General features: G+C 52.5%; 1 protein-coding gene across 2 annotated transcripts in view; it reads left to right on the forward strand.

Moving 5' to 3' along the window:
* The window catches only part of MYH11 (myosin heavy chain 11), a 90,941-nt gene that overhangs the window by 32,117 nt on the left and 37,937 nt on the right, over positions 1–20,887 (forward strand). For both annotated transcript variants that reach the window (XM_058680966.1, XM_058680967.1), the window contains exons 5-9: positions 8,038–8,065; positions 12,318–12,420; positions 16,136–16,228; positions 17,903–17,966; positions 18,840–18,938. In XM_058680966.1, the coding sequence (XP_058536949.1) occupies positions 8,038–8,065; positions 12,318–12,420; positions 16,136–16,228; positions 17,903–17,966; positions 18,840–18,938 (387 nt within the window). The remainder of the gene's footprint in view (positions 1–8,037; positions 8,066–12,317; positions 12,421–16,135; positions 16,229–17,902; positions 17,967–18,839; positions 18,939–20,887) is intronic.

Here is a 20,887-nt window from a genome sequence, read left to right on the forward strand (position 1 = left end):
TCCTGTCCATCTTCAGAAAGTTTCTGATTTCGGTTTTCAGATAAGAGAAGCCATTATTAGTACTCCCATTATTAGTACTTTTTTAAAATCTATTTTTGGGGAGTTGAGAGTTACAGAAAGAAGGAGGGATCATCCATCCGCTGGCTCACTCCCCCAAAGTGTGTGACAGCAGGGGCTGGCCCAGGCCCAGGCTAGGGACCAGGAGCTGCTTCCTGCTCCCCGACACAGTGGCATCATCCCACCACCTGCTGCTTCTCCTGGGTTCACATTAGCAGAAGCTAGCTTGGAGAGTAGAGTTGTGACTTGAACCCAGGCCCTCTCCTACAAGCTGCGTACGAACCACGAGTCTAAACACCTGCCCCTTGTAAATTAACTTTTCCATAGTTCTACAGTGGGTGTACTCCCAGCCCAGACCAAAATGTGAAATGTTCTAGAAAGGTCTCCCGTATGTCTTTCCCTACCTGATTCCCTAGAAAGTGATTGCTCTTCTGGCTGAGGTAGTTTGTCTGCCTGTTCCTGAACAGAAGTGACAGCCTTATATTTTCTACTTAATATTCTACCCCAAGCTACTCCAGACTGAGCAGAACCCAGCTTTGTCCCCTTTCAGTTAAGAGCTTGGATTCCAGGGGCTGACACAGTGGCATAGCTCACTCATCTTCCACTTGCAGTGTCGGCATCCCAAATAGGCACCAGTTTAAGTCCTAGCTGTTCTACTTCTGATCCAGCTCCCTGCTTATGGCTTGAAAGAGTAGAGGAGGATGGCTCAAGTCCTTGGGGTCCTGCACACATGCAGGAGACCCCGAAGAAGCTCCTGACTTTGAATCAACTCAGCTCCAGCTGTTATGGTCATTTGGGGAGTGAACCAGCAGATGGAGGATCTTTTCCCCTGTCTTTCTCTCTCTTTCTGTAACTTTGCCTTCCCAATAAAAATAAATATGTATTTTAAAAAAGGCATGAATTCCAGAGTAGGGTTGCATGTGTCTAAGGCCCAGCTCTGTTGCTCACAAGCAGTGTGACCCTGGGCAATCTGCTTACCTCTCTGTACCTGCGCCCTGCTCTGCCACCTGCCTCAGGGGGCTGATATGAGGATTCAGTGAACTATTGCTTCAAAAGTGCACGGAGCAACCCCTGGCCTTTGATCTGGGTGGAGCAGCCCAGATCCAAAAACTCTAAAATGCTCTGAAATCCAAAGCCTCCTGAGTGCCGAGATGATGGCAACAAACAGGAAACTCCGTATCATGAAGCTTTGTCTTCATACTAAACTTTTTACGTTTTAAAAAATATCCCACAGGGAGAGAGACTCCATCTGCTGTGTCACTTCCCAAAGATCTTCATTAGCCAGGGCTGGGCTAGAGCTGAGCCATGATCAGGTACTCCATCCAGGACTCCCACAGGGGGAGCAGCCACCCAGCCACCCACAGCTGCTGCCTCCCAGGGTGTGTGTGAGCAGGAAGCTGGAGGCAGAAGTGGAGTTGGAGAGCAGAGGATGGGAGGTCCTTGTCTGTCTCCGTTGTTCTGCCCTGCAAGTGAACAGAAGAATCTGGGAACCATGTTAAAGCACACAGACACATGACAAACATCAAAAAGTTTATGGAAAAGTGGAAGTAAAATAGGGGGTTTATTTTGGTGTGAAACATTTTTTTTAATTCTAGTTTTTTTTTCAGCAGATGTATTATGAAAACATTTTTACACGCTTTAAGATTTTTTTTTTTAAATTGGAAAGACAGATTTACAGAGAAAAGGAGAGACAGAAATATCTTCCATCAGCTGGCTCATTCCCCAGGTGGCCACAGCAGCTGGAGCTGAGCCAAACCAAAGCTAAGAGCCAAGAGCCTCCTCACGGTCTCCCTGTTCTGCACACACAGGAGGCTGTGTCCCTCCTCTTCTGTGGCCTGGAGGTGTTGGTGACCCTGCAGGGACAAAGCCATTACCCTGTCCCAGGTCCCACTGCAGCCTGGCACCAGAAAGTAGGGAGAGAAAAGCCGTGAGCCCAGTCTGTTCTCTGCCCCAGCTCGTTTTTCTCCTTTTATGGTCAGCCCACAGGCCTCCGGCTTCCCCAGCCAGAACCAGGAGCTTGTGCTTGGGATCAGGGCCGAAATAGCTGGTCTGTGGAGAGCCGGGTACATTTGGAGGGCCCCAGGCTGGCTGTGCTGTGGGGGAGGCATCACAGAAACCAGTTTTGTCCTCAAAAGTATACCCCAGAGACTCGACTCAGCATGCAAGGCTGGACCCTGAGCCCACAGCACACACCAGAGGGCAACTGAGCCGAGGGACACTTTGCTGGGGGCTGCCCAGTTCCAGCTCTGCTTCTTGTTGGGGATACCCTGTCTTGATGCCCCATGGACTTCCTTGAGGCAGCAGGATGGTGTCCTGGTCTCTCTGGGCAAGAGCCATCATATCCCTGCTCCCGGCCACAGGTCCTTTCCTGGCCTGTCTGATTCCCACCCTGGGCCGTGACTTCCCAGAAACAAGTCTCGGTGGATCTGATCTAAGTGGGTGATGTGGGTGCATCCAGGCTGGTAGGAGTCCAAGACTCATGTGCTGAATGTGTGAACCTGTGTTTGCCATTGCTTCTGCTTCAGAGAGAAAGAGGGGGGAGAGAGAAATGGGTGAGGGGAGCAGGTGAGACCAGGAAGTGTTTGCTCAGCACCTGCTTTGTGCCCAAGCTTGCCGTGGATCCGATACCACAGGCCTTGACCTTCAGGAGTTCATGAGCTGCTGGGAACAGCGCTGGAAGCTGTTGGTATCCTACAGACCTGTGTGAAGTTAGACAAGTCAGGTGGCTTCATCTAGAGGCAGGATTAAGTTAATGACATTGAAAAAGCACCTTGGGGTGCTGTGACCTTGGTGTCATAGATGATCCTGTTGTGAGGGGTGATAAGCACTTTTGCATGGGTATGCAACCATCACCACCACCTGATCTCGGGTCCCCCAGCCCAGTCCCCTCTCATCTGCTTTGTCTCAGCTCTGCTTGTACATGAGTCCTGGGTAGGTGACCGTGGACAAGTGGCGTCTCTGTCTTCGCATGGTGGTTTCGCGGTCTTCCATGGCGGAGTAGCACTACTGCATTCTTCTTTACAACTCCTGCCTCGCTCATTTGCTCCTCGACGATGGACACTTTGGTTGTTTCTGCCTTTTGACTGTTCATAATAGGAAGTTCCATAGGTTGTGCCTACCTGGTAAAGAATGACAAACTACCAGCCACATTGTGACTAGAGGTCCTATCATCACTTTGCATCTTTCTCCCCAGGGGTACTGAGATGAAGGCAGGTTCAATTATGATCACAGTAAAGTTAATGATTCCAGTAGAGAGAAGCCTGGGACTCCAGCAGTTGGGGCCCCCACTAGGCCTTGTGGTATCTTTGTAGAATGAGCCACTTTTCCCTCCAGCTGCTGGAAGAACGTTACAAAACCTACAACAGTCAACGCAAGGGAGTGATTCTTTCTAGATTTATGTACCGCTGGCCCTAAAGGCCCTATTGGTAGAAGATGGGGTGCAAAAGACCCTGGTTCTGCTTTCTGGGGTGCTGTGGAGTCAGACCAGGTTTCACGGAGATCTTTCAACGGTGGATGAACATACAAACCCGAGGAATTGAACATGGAACTTAAACAAAAAAAAATTGCACATGAAGTTTTGTCACAGCACGATTTGCAATAGCCAACCTAATGTCCTTCAGTGGGTGAATGTATCCATAAAATGTGGTTCTTTTATAGAATATTACTCAGTCATGAAAAGGGATGGAGAACTGAAGCCTGCTTTAAAGTAGGTGACTTGTGGAAACCTTCAGTCAGCTGTGAGTGTTTGGTGCAGGGCTTAAGATTCTGGTTGGGATGCCTGAATCCCATGTCAGAGTGCTTGGGTTCAGGTCCCAGATCTGCTCCCAGTGACGGCTTCCTACTAACCCCGATCCTGGGAAGCACAAGATGGTGGCTCAAATGGCTGGCTTTATAGCACCGTACGAGAGGGAGATCCCGACTAGGTTCTTGGCTGCTAGTTTTAGCCTAGGCTGAACCTGGCCATGGGGGCCATTTGGGAAACAAACCAGCAGCTGGGCATGCTGTCTCTCTCGTTCTCTTTCCTTCTTCCTCTCTCCCTCTTCTCCTTTTTCCCTCCTTTCTTCATCTCTCCCTCGCCTCTCCCTCCCCTCTCCTCTTCGCACTACACACTCCTCTTCCTCCATCCTCCCTCTCCCGCCCTCTCTCCTACTCCCTCTCTCCTACTCCCTCTCTCCTCTCCTCTCCACCTCACTCCCTTCCCTCCTCACTCTCCTCTCCCCTATCTCTCTGCCCTCCAAAGATAAATTTCAGAATTTGTCTTAAAAATACACCGTTCTGCTAGGTGAAGGAAGCCAAGCCTAGTAAGCCATGCATGTGTCTGATTCCATTTCTGTGAGTCAGCTACAAGGGGGAGCTCCAGGGGCGGGAGCATGGACTCTGGGGAGGGAGGAGCAATCCAACAACATAGCAGGTGTAGGTGACCAAATGGAACACAAGAGATGCACTGGAGCTACCCGGTACAGTGAGCCAAGGGCTGCTGGGTCATTGACTTCAGTGTGGTTGATTTTTTGTATCGTGAAGTTGGTTTGCATTAACAAGAGAGAACAAACTCATAGCTGAGGCAGGAGGAGGTGAGGTGGCAGGTTCAGGGCAGAAAAGAGAGCCCTGCCCATCTCGGAGGGAAGAGCTGCTTCCAAAAGAGCCCTGGCTGGGCGGGTGGCAGCATTTCCTGAGCCCGCCTTCAGCCCAGATTCCCACGCCTGCCCTCCCACTGGGACTGTCCCAGACCAGAGGTCTCCCAGAGGCCGCCAGCACAGAGCCCTGCCCCCGGGCAGCTCCCAAGCCCTCCCTGGAGCCCGCTGCCTCTCCTGGGGGTCCCGTGGTTGTGCATCTGACCCCATCAACCTCTCCTGTGCTGGGAAAGCCTGCCTCACTCCCAGCTGATACATCCACCAGCATCCAAGTTGTTGCTTAAAATAGCAGAAACCATGAAGCTAGCCCTAGGGCCTTCTCTGGCTGACTGGCTCCCTGCTTTCTCCCCCAGCAGAGGCTGTTTGGTGTGGTCTTCTTGGGGGTGGGGGATGCTTTTCCTTGGGCGTTGATGCTGCTTGCACCCAGGCCACTCTGTCTGTGGGGCCACTGGCTGACTTGTGTCTCCAGAACATGCTTGGGATGCAGGTTCTGCTGTCTGCTTCACTGTGAGAGGATGACCCGGGATGGGGCAGGTGTGTGTGGAGGTGAAGCAGGGCAGTGGTGAGCAGCCAGCTGTAAGAAGGCAGGCAGAACGATCCTGCCTTGGAGCCCCAACCTGCCACATACCAGCTCTGTGACTGTATTTGTTTCCTGTAGCAGCTGGAAATGACCCTGACCTTGGTGGCTGAAGGGCACAGGGATTTGTTCGTGGGCAGTTCAGGAGACCAGGGATCTGGGCTTTGGAGGGATTGTCTCTCAGCCTTGTGGCTGAGATCAGGTGACGTCGAAGTGTCATCAAGGTGACATGGGTCCTTGGAGTTCTGAGGGAGGCCCTGTCCCATGCCTGCTCTGAGATGCTGGTGGCCACAAGCCGCGCTCAGCATCGTACCTTGTGGGCAAGTCCTCCTGGCTCTGCCGGCTCTTTCCCTTGACTTTTCTCCATGGCCCTTATCCCGCACGGCCCTGCACAGGAACTGCGGGTGTATGAAATGGGGTGAAAGGACTTCACCCTCTGGCCTTGTTTGAGGTGCCTCAGGCCTGATCCCTGGACACAACCTTTGTTGGCAGTGTGCTGAGTGGCTGCACAGTATTCTCACTGCATGCACGAGTATGGAAGTGTGTGTGTGTGTGTGTGTGTGTGTGTGTGTGTGTGTATGCTGGGCACTTAGACCATTGACCTTTAGTTGATGACGGGAAGCCATTCCAAGACCCCCTGCAGGCACCCGGGTATTTTAATGCCAGTCTCTTGTATAAAATAGTGCAGTGTTTGCCTGTGGCCCAGGTAGTCCTCCTGCAGACTGAAGTCATTTGCAGCTGACCTCTAATATCTGCTGATGGCTGAGGGAGCAGTGACAAGGATGGACCTCTGTGTGTTCAGTACACATTTAATTCTCTCCTGAAGTTTTCAGTCTAGGGGTGGTTGAATTTGCTGCCGTGGCTAATTGCACATATACTTCCACATATGTGTACACATGTGTTTCCCTCTTTTTAAAACACAAAAGGCGTATGTTATGTCACCTAGCCTTCTGTTTCTTAGCTTGATCTACCTTTAAGGGTATTTATTTGAAAGGCAGAATTATATACAGAGATTTTTGGTATCTGCTGGTTTGCTCCCAAGATGGTTGCATCAGCTGGGTCTGGTCAGGGCAAAGTCAGGACCCCAGACCTCCACCCAGGTCTTGCACGTGGGTGCAGGTGCCCAAGCATGTGGGCCGTCTTTCACTGCTTTCCCAAGTGCACCAGCAAGTTCTGGATCAGAAGTAGAGCAATTGGGACTCAAATCAGTCCTCATATGGGATCCTGGCATCACAGGTAGAGGTCTAAGTCATTGCTTCACAGCATCTACCTCAGCTTCATCTAGCTTGGAGATGACTCTGTGTCAGTCTGTCGAGGACCTGGGCCTTTTCAGTGGCTGCCCAATGTAACACAGTGGGGCCACTGCAGTATCTAAACCATGGAACCGACTGGACCAGCCTCCTGTTGCTGGGCTGTGGGATTGGTGCTGCTAGTCTTTTGCTCTTGTTGACACTGTTGTGGAGAAAAGTATTGTGTGCACATGACTGGTGTTTTGGGGGCATTCTTATGGGGTCCCAGCCCAGGAAGCTGCCAGCTGTAGGTTTGATGGAGAAGCATGCTGCCAGACAGAAGGACAGGACCGTGAGGGGATTGAGGGGGAGTCTTTCTTACTTCCGTGTACCATCCTGGATCCCATCTTTCCATGGGGCCTGCTTGTTCTTAGCTTGGAGGTCAGGCCAGCCTGGGCAGTAGCCCCTGCCTATGGCCCTGCAAGTCCTAGCCCGGACCTCCACCTCAGTGTGCAGAGAGAGAAGAAGGAATTACATATCTTACTGGCTCTTTTACCTTGTGTCCCAAGAATCTGCCTCTGGGCCAAGGACCCAGAACATCTGTCTAAAATCTAAAGGAAGACAGAATTGCTTGGAGTGGCATAGGATCCATAGGCCTTGACTAGTGACCTCTTTCCTCTTGCTCTGTGCTAAGCCAGACTTCCTTGTTGTGATATAAACTCTCTTACCTCTACATAGGATCACTACTGGTCTCTCATGTCTCCCAGAGAGATCTAGTCATGGCCTTCCTTGGTTCTATTTGTCTGTCCACCCATTTGACTATTTGCACAGTCACCCACACATCCATCTACCCCTCCCCACCCAACTATCCGTCTTTATATCCAATCTTTCCTCCATCGTCTTCCCATCCATCCATCCATCCATCCATATAGAATCTGCGACTGCTCATGTCCTGGGGACAGGAAGTAAACTCTCCTTGGACTCTGTCCACCTGCTGTGTTCCCTGTCTTTGGTTGAGCTCTGGGTTTGAGCCAGGGAATCTGATTGTTGTTCCCCAAGGCACATTCTTCCTCTCCATGGGAAATAAGGAGAGCCTGTGGAGCAGCCCTACTGAGTCTGCATGGTGGCAGGGTTGACACAGGGCGAAGTTGCCTGGAAGAACTCGGCATACTTCTCTCAGGAGGAGAGGGACTGGATCCCAGATTTCCCAAAGCCAGATGTGTCCACAATACACTATAACAGAAGGAACAGAGGCATGGAAAAGTCTAAGAACATTTGTCCAAGGCTGTGGAGCTGTGGAATAGCCCTGTGCTCTGTCTTTCATACCTCCGAACAGGATGGGTCTCCTGGGAGCCTCCACTACTAGTGTGCCCTCTTAACTGTGGTCTTGGACCCTGTCCCATGGACAACAAATCCAGGCCACCCCCAATGGAACTGGTGTGCAAGAGCCTTAGAATGGGAGGGCCTTGGGGGAGGAGCCAAGTACATGCTGTCAGCTATATGCCAAATCTAACTCTGGGTTCTGTTTTGTTTCCATCTGCAGATCGGGAGGACCAGTCCATTCTGTGCACGTAAGTGGACCTGCTGTTCGTCTCTTTCTGTAGTTGCAATCTCAGCAATAGAAGGGAAAGAGCCAATTTTTCTTTTCATTTTTTCATTTGCTCATTGTTCCAAGGGTCCAAATGTCCCAAAAGTCCAGAAAGGGACCAAAACCAGGAGCTGGAAACTCAATCCCAGACTCCCACATGGGTGGCAGGGACCCAGCCACTGGAACCCTCACCTACTGCCACCCAGTGTGCCTAAGCAAGAAGCTGGAGTCAGGGTCAGAGCCATGGCTCTCTGCTGTGGGATATGGCTTCCCTAGCCACATCTCAACTGCCACACTGACTTCTCACCCCTGTGACCTTGCAGTCACTTGTGTTTCCCAGGGGCAAGGCCACTATAGCGGACTGTCCGTGTCCTCCAGGTCCAAATCTGTGAATCCAGCTGGTCACATTTTGAAAACATTGTGGGGGTAGGGAGGAATTATATCTGTGTTGACCATATATGGCCTTCTTATTTGGTATCACTCTTCCTTAAGCCATAGGGGATGATAACTATTTACATTACATTTGCATTGGTATTAATAATCTAAAGAAATTATATCTGGGAGGATGCAGGTATGTTCTATGCAAATATTATGTCATTTCATATAAGGGTTATTTATTGTAAAGATTATTTGAAAGAGTTACAAAGAGAAAGACAGACACAGATCTTCCATCTGCTGGCTCACTCCCCAGATGTCTACAATGGCTGGAGCTGAGCTATCAAAGCTGGGAGCCAGGAGCTTCTTCCAGATCTCCCACATGGGTGCAGGGACCCAAAGACTTGGGCTATCCTCTGCTGCTTTCCCAGGCCAGCTTTCAGCAGGCAGCTAGATGGGAAGTGGAGCAGCTAGACTAGAACCAGTGCTGCAGGTGGAGATTTAGCCTACTATACTATGGGGCCAGCCCCAAGTATTTTTTTTAACTTTAAATGATTTATGTTGTGTATTTGAAAGGCAAAACGACAGAGGGAGATCTTTCATCTACTCTTTCACTCCCTAAATGACTGGGGCTGGATCAGGCTGAAACCAGGAACCAGAAACTCCCAAATGGGTGGCAGAGACCCCAGCCTCAGGCCCAACATCTGCTGCTTTCCCATGCACATTAGCAGGCAGCTGGATGAAAAGCAGAGCAGCCAGGATTGGAACCGGCTCACCAACATGGGCTGCTGATATTGTAGACAACAGCTGAACCTGCTGTCTCAGCAGTGTTTGAGCATCCAAAGGATTTGACAGCCATGGCAACAGTGGAACCAGTCCTTGGTGGATACTGAGGGCAACTGTGTGCACTAACAAATTAGCTCTGTGGCAAAAGGCGTGAGGACTCCATGAGAGCTGAATCCCTATCTTCCATGGTGGAAGATCAACATCTGATGCTTAACAGTAAGCTACCGAGAACTGGTCATCTAATACTATGCATTTGTAATGACAGCTACCTGGCTATGCAGTATAAAAGCCAAAACAACCTGCTAGGGTGACTCTGTAGTCCTTGGCTTATGTTCCATGCACCATTTTCAAAGCCAGTAGCTTAGCCCCTTCAAATCTCTTTCTCTGTCCCTGCTGCGTCCGTTCTATAAGGACCCTGGTGATTCTATCGGGTCCAACTGGGTGGTCTGAGAAGGCCCCTTCCATCTCTAGCCCCCACACTTCATCAAGTCTGCAAACCCTTGAATGAGAATCTGTTCCCAGGAGCTGGCCCCTAGGGGTCTTGGCAGGTGGCAGTTGTCAGCCAACCACAGGGTCCTTGGAGGCCACATGTGAGCCGCTTGTCATTGATCCCAATACCAAACTGTTGTTGCTCAGCAAACCCACATGGGGTGAAGGAATTCATTGTGAATCAGAGAGGAGCTGCTAAGATGCCTTTGAGCTGCCCTGAGCTCTGTGACTTTGTGCCATGTACTTGACCTCTGAATTGAGATTGAACAGAGCTGTGAGGCACTGATGGCACCCTCTGGCCACACTGTGCTGCAATTCTGCCCTGTCCCCTGTCCTTCCTGTCTGGCCCCTTGCAGGCAATGGACCTCTCCTGGCCACAACCTGCCCTCCTGTCTGTTTCCTCAGGGCCCCTCTAGTGAGAGTCAGCAGAGCCCCTCAAAGCCAGTGTCTAGGAGAGAACACTGGCCATTGTGATAAGGGAATCCCCCAGCCTCCGCCCCAGAGGAGTCCCCCTCTGGACACTTCCAGTATGTAGTGGCTGAACTCTTATTGCATGTTGTACAGTGGCCATGATACAGTCAAGCTAAGTGACTATGGGGCCTGCCAAGATCATGGTTCACGTCCTGGCTACTCCACTTCCCATCCAGCTCCCTGTGTATGGCTGGGAAAGTGGTAACATTTGAGCCCAAACTTGGGGCCCACTTCTGGGTGGTCTCTAAGTCTGTGCCCGTTGTACACCCATGAACATGATCCTGAGGCCTGGGGTCAGGGAGATGATGCCGCTGCTGGGTGATCACATCCAGCCACTGGAGTTTTGAGTGAGGCAAGGGGGTGACAGTGCGGTCACTGGCAAGGCAGAAGGCCATACCCGATCATGTCCAGTGCACCCTCCAAGGAGCGGAAGCTGGGCACCCAAGCTCCCTTGGAGCCAGGATGGAGGGAGTTGGGCTGCTCAAGCCCTTCGAGTTGGAGTCTCATCGCAAGATGCCCTCACCGAGCCTGGAAATGGGGGTGTTTGCTTTGGCAGGGCCTCTGGACCGTCTATTTTTACCAGTGAAACTTGAAAACTGTGCAGGGAGGGGAAGGACAGATTTACAATGTATGTGTCTCCCTGTCCCTGGCAGAGACTTCATCCAGGAGGAAGAGCAGGACGGATGGACTCGGTGCCCGGCACACAGGGAACCTGCCACCAGGGTCGCTTCCTCTGCCCCTCCTAAGACCCCAGACAGCCGGTTCCCTGGAAGTTGGGCTTGTTTCATGGAGCGACTTGGGGCGAGGAGGAGGGAAATAGAGGCCTGACTCCTGGCTCTGGTTGTGCCACTGCTGTGCTGTGTGACATGGGACACATGACTGACCCTCTCTGGGCTGCCTTTCTTCTTTGGTCATCCCGTGGAGGTGACCAGTCCTGTGTTCATGGGTGTGGGAGAAGGAAGAGGAGGACATATGTAAGACAGTCTGCAAGCACTCCCTCCTTGGTTCTCCCTGCCACACTCCCCACCAAAAAAAATAATTAAAATAAAACAGGCCAATTCTCCTCTTTAGGATTCAGCTTGTTCTGGGTGGAGGGCTTTGTGTTCTGTTTGGTCTCTCATCTCCCAAACCACCTCTGATGTGGTTGTGGAGGACAAGGGTCCCTGGGGATGGAGGGGCAGTGGCCATGGGGACTTGTGGGTTGGGGGCCACATGTTTCTTCTGTCCTCTTCTCTTCTCTTCTCTCTCCTTTAAGTTAGCAGCAAAGTTGTTCACCCACCCTTGGCAGAGAAAACTGATCCTGTGTGTCCTAATCAGGAAGAAAGGAGGGGGGCTGTGCTAGCCCCGGGGGGCGGGGGCAAGGCACGGGCAGGGTTGAAGGAAGGGCAGCTTGGAGAACCTTGAACTGACCCCAGGCCCCAAGAATTCTTTGCCTCGTTTAAAAAAAGAACAAAACATTTTTTCCAACATGAAGGAGAAGCTGAAAGTGAGAGTCCAGGCAAAGAAAGGGAAAACTGGACCCAGGAGAAGGTGCCAGGGGAGGAGAGATGGCTGGAGGCCCCACCCCGTTCTGCTCTCCCTGGGAGTGGAAGAAGCCAGAGGCAGCGTCTGGGGGCCAGGAGAGGCCCCTCCTGAGCGCTAGGGCTCTAGCACTGCGGTGTGGATGGAGGCCTAGCAATCATTTGCACTTAAGTGTGAGTTTCTCCTGTCAGGCTTTTCCTTTGACAGCTGCCTGAGAGCACTTATCAGTTCCTTAGGGTGGCCCTGTGCAGAGGGCGAGGGCGCTGGCGAAACTGTCCTTGTTTTTTGTGCAAGGAAACTTCCAAAGCTTTTGCCTCTGGCCTCTGAGGGGCCCTTAGATCCTGCCTGAAGGCTGTCTCTTGCCTGTCTCTCCATTTCTAACCAAGCTGGAGAAACTTGAATACAAGCAGTTCCAGGTAATCCCCCCCCACCCTCTCTCTCTCTCTCTCCATCTGAACCTGAACCCTTCCCACTGTCTTGTCTGCAGGTGTTAGGCTGGCAGAGCTGAGGCTTGGCCCCATCAGGAGACACGGCTGGCGCCCACTGCCACTATACCTGGACCCCACAGACCTCACTCTCATTTTGTCTTGCAGAGGCGAATCTGGAGCCGGCAAAACGGAGAACACCAAGAAAGTCATCCAGTACCTGGCCGTGGTGGCCTCCTCCCACAAGGGCAAGAAGGACACGAGCATCACGGTGAGCTAAGCGCCAGGCTCGCCGCCTGGCCATGGCTGTGGCTGTGGTTTGGCAGGTGGGGGTCCAGGTCACAGGCTGGCCCAGCGACCTCTGAGGCCTGCAGTCTGCTCTCCAATACCTCCCAGGAGGGCTCAGGGGTCGTGGGGGGCCCTGGTTGGGCTGGGAGCATCACCTGTGGCAGTGGGGTGCTCCATCCCCATGGTCCCATGTCACCACCACAGTGCCATCTGGCCTCCCACCACGCTATCCCATGCTGTCTGGCATCTTCAGCCATGTCCTTGACTCCTGCCCACCAGATGCTGGCAGCAAAGCCTCCTCCCCATCGCAACAACCCTCAGCGTCTCCAGACATAATCACGTGTCCTCAGGGGTGGGAGGGTCTTGAGTCACCCTTGCCTCCATGTGTCTCATTGCTCAGCCTGTGGTTCCCAGTCCCACACCTGCCATCCAATCCCTAATGCCAAGCCCTAATGGGGAGACGGTCCAGTGATGGGTCTGGACACTCTAGACAGATGGAAAAGGAGGAGTCATCCCGTAATCCCATACAGCAGGAAGTGACCACAAGCTGTGATGCAGGGCTTGGAAGGAAGGGAGGAGCCATCTTCTAGAATCCTCCCTTGCTGGATCAATCTTTCTTCTCCTGTGGCTCTGTTGGAGCCTCATCTGTCTGAGGGGATAAGCTGGGGGTAGGAGTAGTTAAGTCTTGCCTGTTCCTCTCTCTGGGAGAGTCAGGGGCAGGCAGGTAGGGGCAAGGGGCTGGGACGGTGACGTCTCTCGCTGCCATTCCAGTTCTGGATTCAGTCCTCAGAGGGGACTCTGCAGCAGTGAGCAAGGCCCACCTGCCCAGGAAGCCTTTGAGGGTTGGAGTGGGCACCCATAAGGAGCTTCCCTTTGGCAAAGAAGCATGGGAAACCTCAGGCCTAGCATTTCCTGGTTTATTTTTCTATTTATTTGAAAGAGTTACAGCAAGAGGAGGAGGAAGAGGAGAGGAGAGAGATCTTTCATCCCCTGGCTCAGTCCCCAGACGGCTGCAACTGCTAGGGCTGGATGGGCCAAGTCTGGGAACCTGCAGCTGTATCCGGGTCTCCCAAGTGGGCGGCCAGGAGCCCAGGCACTCGGGCTGTTTTCCTCTTGGATTGGAAATGGAGCAGCTGGGATTCGAACTGGCAAATGCCTGGGATGCCAGCATCTCAGGCAATGTCCTTACCCACATTGTGCCAAAGCACCAGGACCCCAAGCCAAGGCTTCCAGAATCACCTTGGGAAGCATGGCTCCTAACCAAATCCAACGGGCCAAGCCTCTCCCAAGCCTTCATTCTCCATGTGTTGTTACGCTGACAGTCCCCGCTCACCAAGGGCCAGTTGTGTGCCTCACCCAAACGCCTGTATCCCCAGCTTGGTCAGACACAGGTGTTCCAGCAGTGACAGAGACCCTTGGCCATATCTGGATCTTCAAGAAATTGGGTGGGCGGGGAGGTGCTGCTGTTTGAGAAGTGAATCCAGAGACATGAGCTCGGAGGCAGGCAAAGGAGGCGCTGCCCTGGTCAATTCAGGAGCCCTGGCTGTTTGGGAGTGGGGATGGGCTGACGTCGCGTGTCCTCCTGCTGTGGCACGCGTGTGATGGCCATGACACTGATGTTTGTTTCGTACTGTATCATTCAACCACAGCAAGGTCCATCTTTTGCCTACGTGAGTAACAGAGTGTTGTGGTGTGTGCGGGTGGCACGGAGTGTCAGTAAATCTGCATGTCCCTCTTGCACCCGCCTGGTCCCCTAGCTCATAGTCCAGTGGGGTAGACACCTTCTCCCAACCCTGAGATACTTTTCCACGGTGTGTGATGCCAGGGCAGGGTTGTGGAGTGGAGGAGAGGGTGCACTTTGCACCCAGGACTCTGCCACAGCCTGGGCTGGGCTGTGCGGTTTGGGATCAACGGCCCCCTCGCCTCACCCTGCCCTCCAACATGTGTCTGTCAGCGGTGCCCTCAAGCTGAATGACCTCAAGACATCTATCCTGTCTGGTGGAGCGTGTTAGGGCTGGCAGGCCCCGGAGCTTGCCGGCTTGGTGGACAGTTGGCGGATGGCACAGCTGTGGCATGCCTCCCTGCCCTGGCCCTGCCATCATCCCCGAGGCCCCACCCCTGTGCACCTGTGTGTCCTCGTGCATGCGTGTGCAGTGTGTGTCTGTCTTCTGCATGCCCATGGCTTGACCCAAGACTCCGGTGTTGGTCTTGGAGTTCATGATACGCTAGCTTCGGTGGCATGGTAAGGCCCCAGCTAGGCGACCCAGGACCACCCAGTCCTGCTCAGACCTCGGCATCCATGAACCCCCTCCCTGATCCAGAGCCTGAGTGATAATGGGAAAGGAATGTAGGGAGGGTCTAGTGTACAGATCCCAGCTTGTTGCCTGCCTCAGCAGTCTTCCACTGAACCTAGAGAAATTGCACTCGGTCCATCTTCCTTAGGCTCCATGGGCCTTCCTACCTGGGGTCTGCTTCTGTGTGACCTTGATTAAGTCATTTAGCCTCTGTGGGCTAGGTCACCTGTTAAGTGAGGAGCTTGGGCCAGGTCCTTTTGGTTAAAGTTCTCCTGAGAGGACACCTGCTAGAACCACCAGCTGGAAAGGGAGGAGCCTTTGGGGAGGTGGGTAGATGGAGCCCAAGGCTGTATTGGTAACAAGCCATGCTTCAGTTACGTTCCCTGCATATCCACAAGTCCCAGGTAGGGCAGTGCCAGCTGTGGCTGGCACAGAGGTTCCACCTCGGCCTCTGCTGTGTCTTCCCCTGGGCGCTGCGAAGGAAAGAGTCACCTCCCGCCTTCCCTCAGGGAGCAGCTGCCTCCTGATGCCCGCCTAGTCTTCCCTCCTGCTAGATGCTCTGCTCACCCAGCCCCATTGCCCTGGAGCATGGAAAAACAAAAGCAGGCAGGTCTGAGAGTGAAACTCTGAGAATCCAGCGCTTCCCAGGGAGGCGGGGGGGGGGGGGCGGTGTAGGAGGAACCAGGTTGCATCTGCCTTCTGCATCCCAGGGCTCAAGGCTTTCCTGGCAAGACTTAACATGGTTGGCCCTTCTTTGCCATGATTAATGCACAGGATCTCCTGCAGAGGGCGCCAGCGAGCTGTGTGCAGCCTCACCTGCTGAATGGAGCTCAGGCAGCCGGCTTCGAAGCTTTGCAGCCATGGGAAAGAATTCCCAGCGGTTTTTGTGTCTCCCTTACTTGTCTTCCACAGGAGACTTGAGAAAACCAATCCTGAGGAAGGAAAAGTGGTGACTGTAAATATATATATATATATATGCGTACACATACATGTACATGTATGTGTATATATATATATATATGGCTCAAGCAGGTGAAAAATTGTAGTTTTGCTTGTGGCAAGCTGCTTGTTAGGAGCGGCAGCAGGACAGCCATGCACAGCAGGGCAGGTTGTATGCTGTGCAGCTCCTGTGGGGCCGCATTTGCTGTGATGGGAATACGACCCTGGAGACGCAATGTGGCGGACTTAAGCAGCAGCGACACCGCCTAGAGGAGCAGGCCTTGCTTTTTGAAAAAAAAAAAAAAGGAACCTTCCTAGGGAACACACATCGTAGCTTGCAAAAGACTTGGCTGGCTGCTTCTCTTCGGGTGTTCCCCAACCTCAGGAGAGCCCATGCAGATGGAGGGCAGAGCGCCCAGCACCTGCGTTGCTTTCTCCAATAACGGGGCTGTGGATGGATTTTAGGGGGAGCTGGAAAAGCAGCTTCTACAAGCAAACCCCATCCTGGAGGCCTTTGGCAACGCCAAGACGGTCAAGAATGACAACTCCTCGCGCTTCGTAAGTAGCAGGGGACTTGTGGGACAGGGCTGGAGGCGGGGGGGGGCAGTGCCTGGAGAAGCTGTGGACCCCTGGTGTCTTCACCCCTCTGCCCAGGCATGCAGTACCAGCATGTGCAAGGGGAGACTGAGGGACAAAGGCATGTGTCCTTGTCTTTGGTGCTTGAGACCAAGGAAGCCCAGTGACATTAGTCGTAGGTGATGTTACTTCCTGCACAGTTCAGCTTGTTGCGTGTCAGCATGATGCCCGGTTAGAATCGGAAGGAGAAAGAAAATTCATGATAGAAATACACATTTAAGCATCTCAGCCTGTGGCCGGAAGACACGGTAAAAGAGTCAGTTACTTACCCCTGGGCCCAGAAGTAGCTGATAGGTCCTAATACAGGGGACTGGGAGTTGGGGGACGTGTGCCCCTAGGAGGGTGTTTCCCAGGATGGGGGCTGATTCTCACTAAAGCTCAAAGAACAGTCTTTTCTAGAGTTACATGGGTGTGACTTTATTTTTTTTTTAAGATTTATTTATTTTTATTGGAAAGGCGGATATATAGAGCGGAGGAGACACACAGAAGAAGATCTCCCATCCCATGGTTCACTCCCCATGCGGCCGCAATGGCCAGAGCTAAGCCAGGAGCCCAGAGCCTCTTCTGGGTCTCCCACATGGGTGCAGGGTTCCAAGGCTTTGGGCCATCCTCGACTGCTTTCCCAGGCCACAGGCAGGGAGCTGGATGGAAAGCGGAGCCACTGGGATTAGAATTGGTGCCCACATGGGATTCTGGCGCGTTCAAGGCAAGGACTTGAGCTGCTAGCTATCACGCCGGGCTCGTGGGCATGACTTTAAAAGATACTAAGTTTGTTTGGGGAGCAGAGTGACAGTGAGAGCTTTCATTCATTGGTTTACTCCCTCACGTGGTCACAGTTGCGAGATCTGGACTAGCCCACAGGCAGAACTGCATCCTGGTTGGCCACGTGCATGGCAGGAACCCTAGGACTTGGGCCACACCCTGATGCCTTCCAGATATACTAGCAGGGAGCTGGATCGGAAGCGAAGCAGCCTGGACTGACATCCCACAAAGGATGCCAACATGACAAAATGTCAGCTTAACCCACTGTGCCACAATGCTGTGCATATTTTAAAAGTCTAAAACAGGACTAGGTTCCAGGATCAGTAAGTTACAAAAAGGTTATCACCTGCATACATGTCAGATAGGATGTTTGAAAGTGGCAGGCAGCATGGACACTTGGTGTTGGCTGTCCTCATCACTGCAGGATGCCTGAAGCAAGCTTGGCAGATGACAAGCCAGCCATTTCCCGGGATTTTCAGCATCCCCTGAGCCATTGGCTGTGAGAAACCTGCCCTCTCCTCTTGACTCAACCTCTTGGGAACAGGTGTCACTGGCAAAGCCTCTCCCAGCCTCAGTTTTCCTGCCTTTAAAATGGACAGAGCCATGCAGGGCAGGAAGTCATTGCAAGTCCCAAACAGTTCATCTGTGAAAGTTTTGCAAGTGCCCGTTTTGCTCCCAGGGCGTGGGAATGGCAGAGATGAGCAGATAGGGTTTGTGCTGACACGGCCATGTGCTCTCCTCACCAGGGCTCCCCACTCTCGCTGAAGTAGGGGAGAGGATATAGGATGGGGCCGGGGCCGAGTGGCACACTGTGACCTGTTCTCCCATTGCCAGGGCAAGTTCATCCGCATCAACTTTGATGTCACCGGTTACATTGTGGGCGCCAACATCGAGACCTGTATCCTTTGAGCATACTGCTGGGGCCTGCACTCCTTAGCCACAGTTGTCCCATCTGGAGCCTCAGGGGACCCAGGAAAGGCCTGTCCAAAATCTGGAAACTTCTGAAACTCTTCTAGCCTAAGGACCAGGAAGTCTTGCTACTCTTTGATGACCATTAGCACTCAAGGAGGGGCCCATGGCCACACTCCTTAGGAAGACTTTCTTTGGCCATCCCGGGCCCTGTTGCCTCCTGCACTGGGGGCAGAGCCCAGGTTCTTGGCTTTTCTCAAGCCGCCAGGGAGGTGCAATGGGAAATCTGAGCATGGGGTGTTTGGGGCTCTGATGGCCCAGGCTGTTAGTTGCTTTGGGGGCTCAGAGTCAGCTAACCCACTGAGACCCAGACGGGCCTGCCTACCGTCCCATTCATGCTCCACCCCCAGGTTCCGGGGCCTCTGCCCGCCCCTGGTGCTCCTTGGTTTTCAAGAACAGGAGCTGCTGATGGTGTTGGGTATACAGCCCTTGGCCGTGACCACCCTGCCACCCTACCACCACCCTTCTCTGTGGGGTGCTTGACTCACTTTATACTTTGCTTTCTGGCTCTGTTCTCACTTCCTTCTGAGCTGGGGGGATGCCAACAACATCCAGTGGTCCCGTTTATCCACCTGGGGTGATGGCTGAAGTTCAAGGTCACTGGTCCTGGGGACAGACCTGCGACAGGAGCCTGAGTGATTCACCGCCTCTTCCCAGCTCTGTGGTTCTCCAAAGCGCTCCAAGGAGCCTCTCACAGGCCCTGGCTTGATGGGCATGGGAGTGGGGTGCCCAGGGGAAGGTGGAAGTTAGTGAGCAAACACACCCCCAGCACCCCCAGAGTCCTTAACTCCTCCCAAACCAGATCTGCTGGAGAAATCACGAGCCATCCGCCAAGCCCGGGACGAGAGGACCTTCCACATCTTTTACTACCTGATCGCTGGGGCCAAGGAGAAGATGAGAAGTAAGTGACTGACAAGGCTGGGAGGCGGGGGACTTAGCCTTCCCGTAAGCCAGGATCTGTGGTTGGGTGATGGAGGACTTGGGTGGCAGGTACACATGTCCTCCTCATCAGTGAGTGAATGTGGCTTCGTTCTTGTCCTTCTCATTGACTGCACACCTGCCGTATGTGTGCCGGCCCCTCACTGCACAGATTTTTAAAAGAGGCTTGGAGGTAGTCTTTATAGGGTCTTCATAGAAGATTCAAATCTTGCAAGAAATGGTGGACCAGGGAACACGTCAGCCTTCTAGTCCCAAGTCCACATCTCAGATGTTGTGGGAATAAGGCACGCTTTCCTCCTGTCCGTTCTGCAGCACAGGATGGTTATGTTGGTTTTGAAATGGGTAGGTGTGAATGATGTGGTGTATTGCAGCGCTCTGCCACTAGGGGGTGGGGCAGTGCCGTCACTGAGATCTCCACGGAGCAGGGAGGGCAGCCACATCCAATTTGAGGAGGGGCGATTTGGGGTGCAAGCTGGTGTGCTGAGCAAGTGTTGTCCTCCAGCGCATGTGGTAAACTGGCATTTGAGAGAATGGGACGCTCTGCCATGACCCCAGGGGGTGAGGGCAGTGGGAATGTTGGGCCTCCTCCTGCCTCTGTGGGGCACCCCAGTCAATGGGTGGTTGTCTGGTGAGGGGATTTAGTTCTGTGTGGGGTATATGGTTCCCCTGAAATTGCACAAGGAGAAGGCGGCTAACAACTAAAATTCCTCAGGGTCGTTTCTGTTCTTGATGATCACACTGAGAAGAGGGGGCAGGTTGTTGGAGAAAATCAGACGCTTGTCAATTCATCCTGCGCCAAGGACGTCTTGGCAAAGACCCACGGGCTTGTGGCTTGTGTCGGGGTGTTTTACTTAATCCCACAGTTTGAGTTCAACAGAGTCTGGAGTCGGTTGAACCTTGCACTTCTGAAGCAGCTACCAAGGCATATGACCCACAAAAGCACTCTGTTTTAAAGAAACGTATCTGGCTGACGTCTTTCTGAAAGGGTCATCGACTCCAGCCCCATTAGAGGCTGATTTGGGAAAGGACACTTGAAAAGCAAAGGGGGCACGAGAAACAGAATGACACATCGAAACTGACTTTACAGCAGCAACCTCTGCTAGATGTAGCAGTACCAACAAGCAGTTGGCCAAGAGCTTGACGAAAGGACCAGATATTGTTGTAAGCTTTGGGGTCCATATCCCCAGTGTTGATTATAGTGATTTAGTTCTGCCATTTTAGCAGTGCAGAAAGCAGACAAGGAAATGGGGATGTTTCTATACAATCTTATTTACAAAGACAAGCAACTCAGACAGACACCCTATCTCCTGCTTCAAGCAGGAATGGCCGGAGGACATGAAGGTGCTGTGGATGTGGGAGAGCTAAGTTTTCTTCTACTGTATCAGGGAGTCTGTAGATAACATCTAAAGTAAACATTCAGAAATAGCTTAATATATGTCATTATATATGTAGAGATTATTGTAACTTCTGGAAGAATCAGCTTATACAGCAGTTAAAGGTAGAAGTTAGAGGAGGCGTATGAAAGGCATTTTTTTGTTTGTGTTTTTTGGGGGGACAGTAATTTTTTTAAGATTTGCTTATTCTTACTTGGAAGGCAGTTAGAGAGAAGGAGGGAGAGAGAATCTTCACTCTGCTGAATCACTCCCCAAATGATTGCAACAACCAGAGCTGAGCCAGTCTGAAGCCAGGAGTCTGGAGCTTGTTCCAGATCTCCCACGTGGGTACAGGGGCCTGAGTGCTTGTATCATCCTTCGCTGCTTTCTGAGATCATTAGCAGAGCTGGATTGGAAGTGAAGCATCCAGGACTCGAACCGGTATCTTTGTGCGGTTACAGCACTGCAGATGGTAGATTAGGCTCCTACACCATAGTGCTGGCCCCGACTTTTTTTTTTTTTAATTTTTTAAACCTTT

The sequence above is a fragment of the Ochotona princeps genome, chromosome 24 (assembly GCF_030435755.1).
Source record: "Ochotona princeps isolate mOchPri1 chromosome 24, mOchPri1.hap1, whole genome shotgun sequence".
In the NCBI taxonomy this organism is placed as follows: domain Eukaryota; kingdom Metazoa; phylum Chordata; class Mammalia; order Lagomorpha; family Ochotonidae; genus Ochotona; species Ochotona princeps.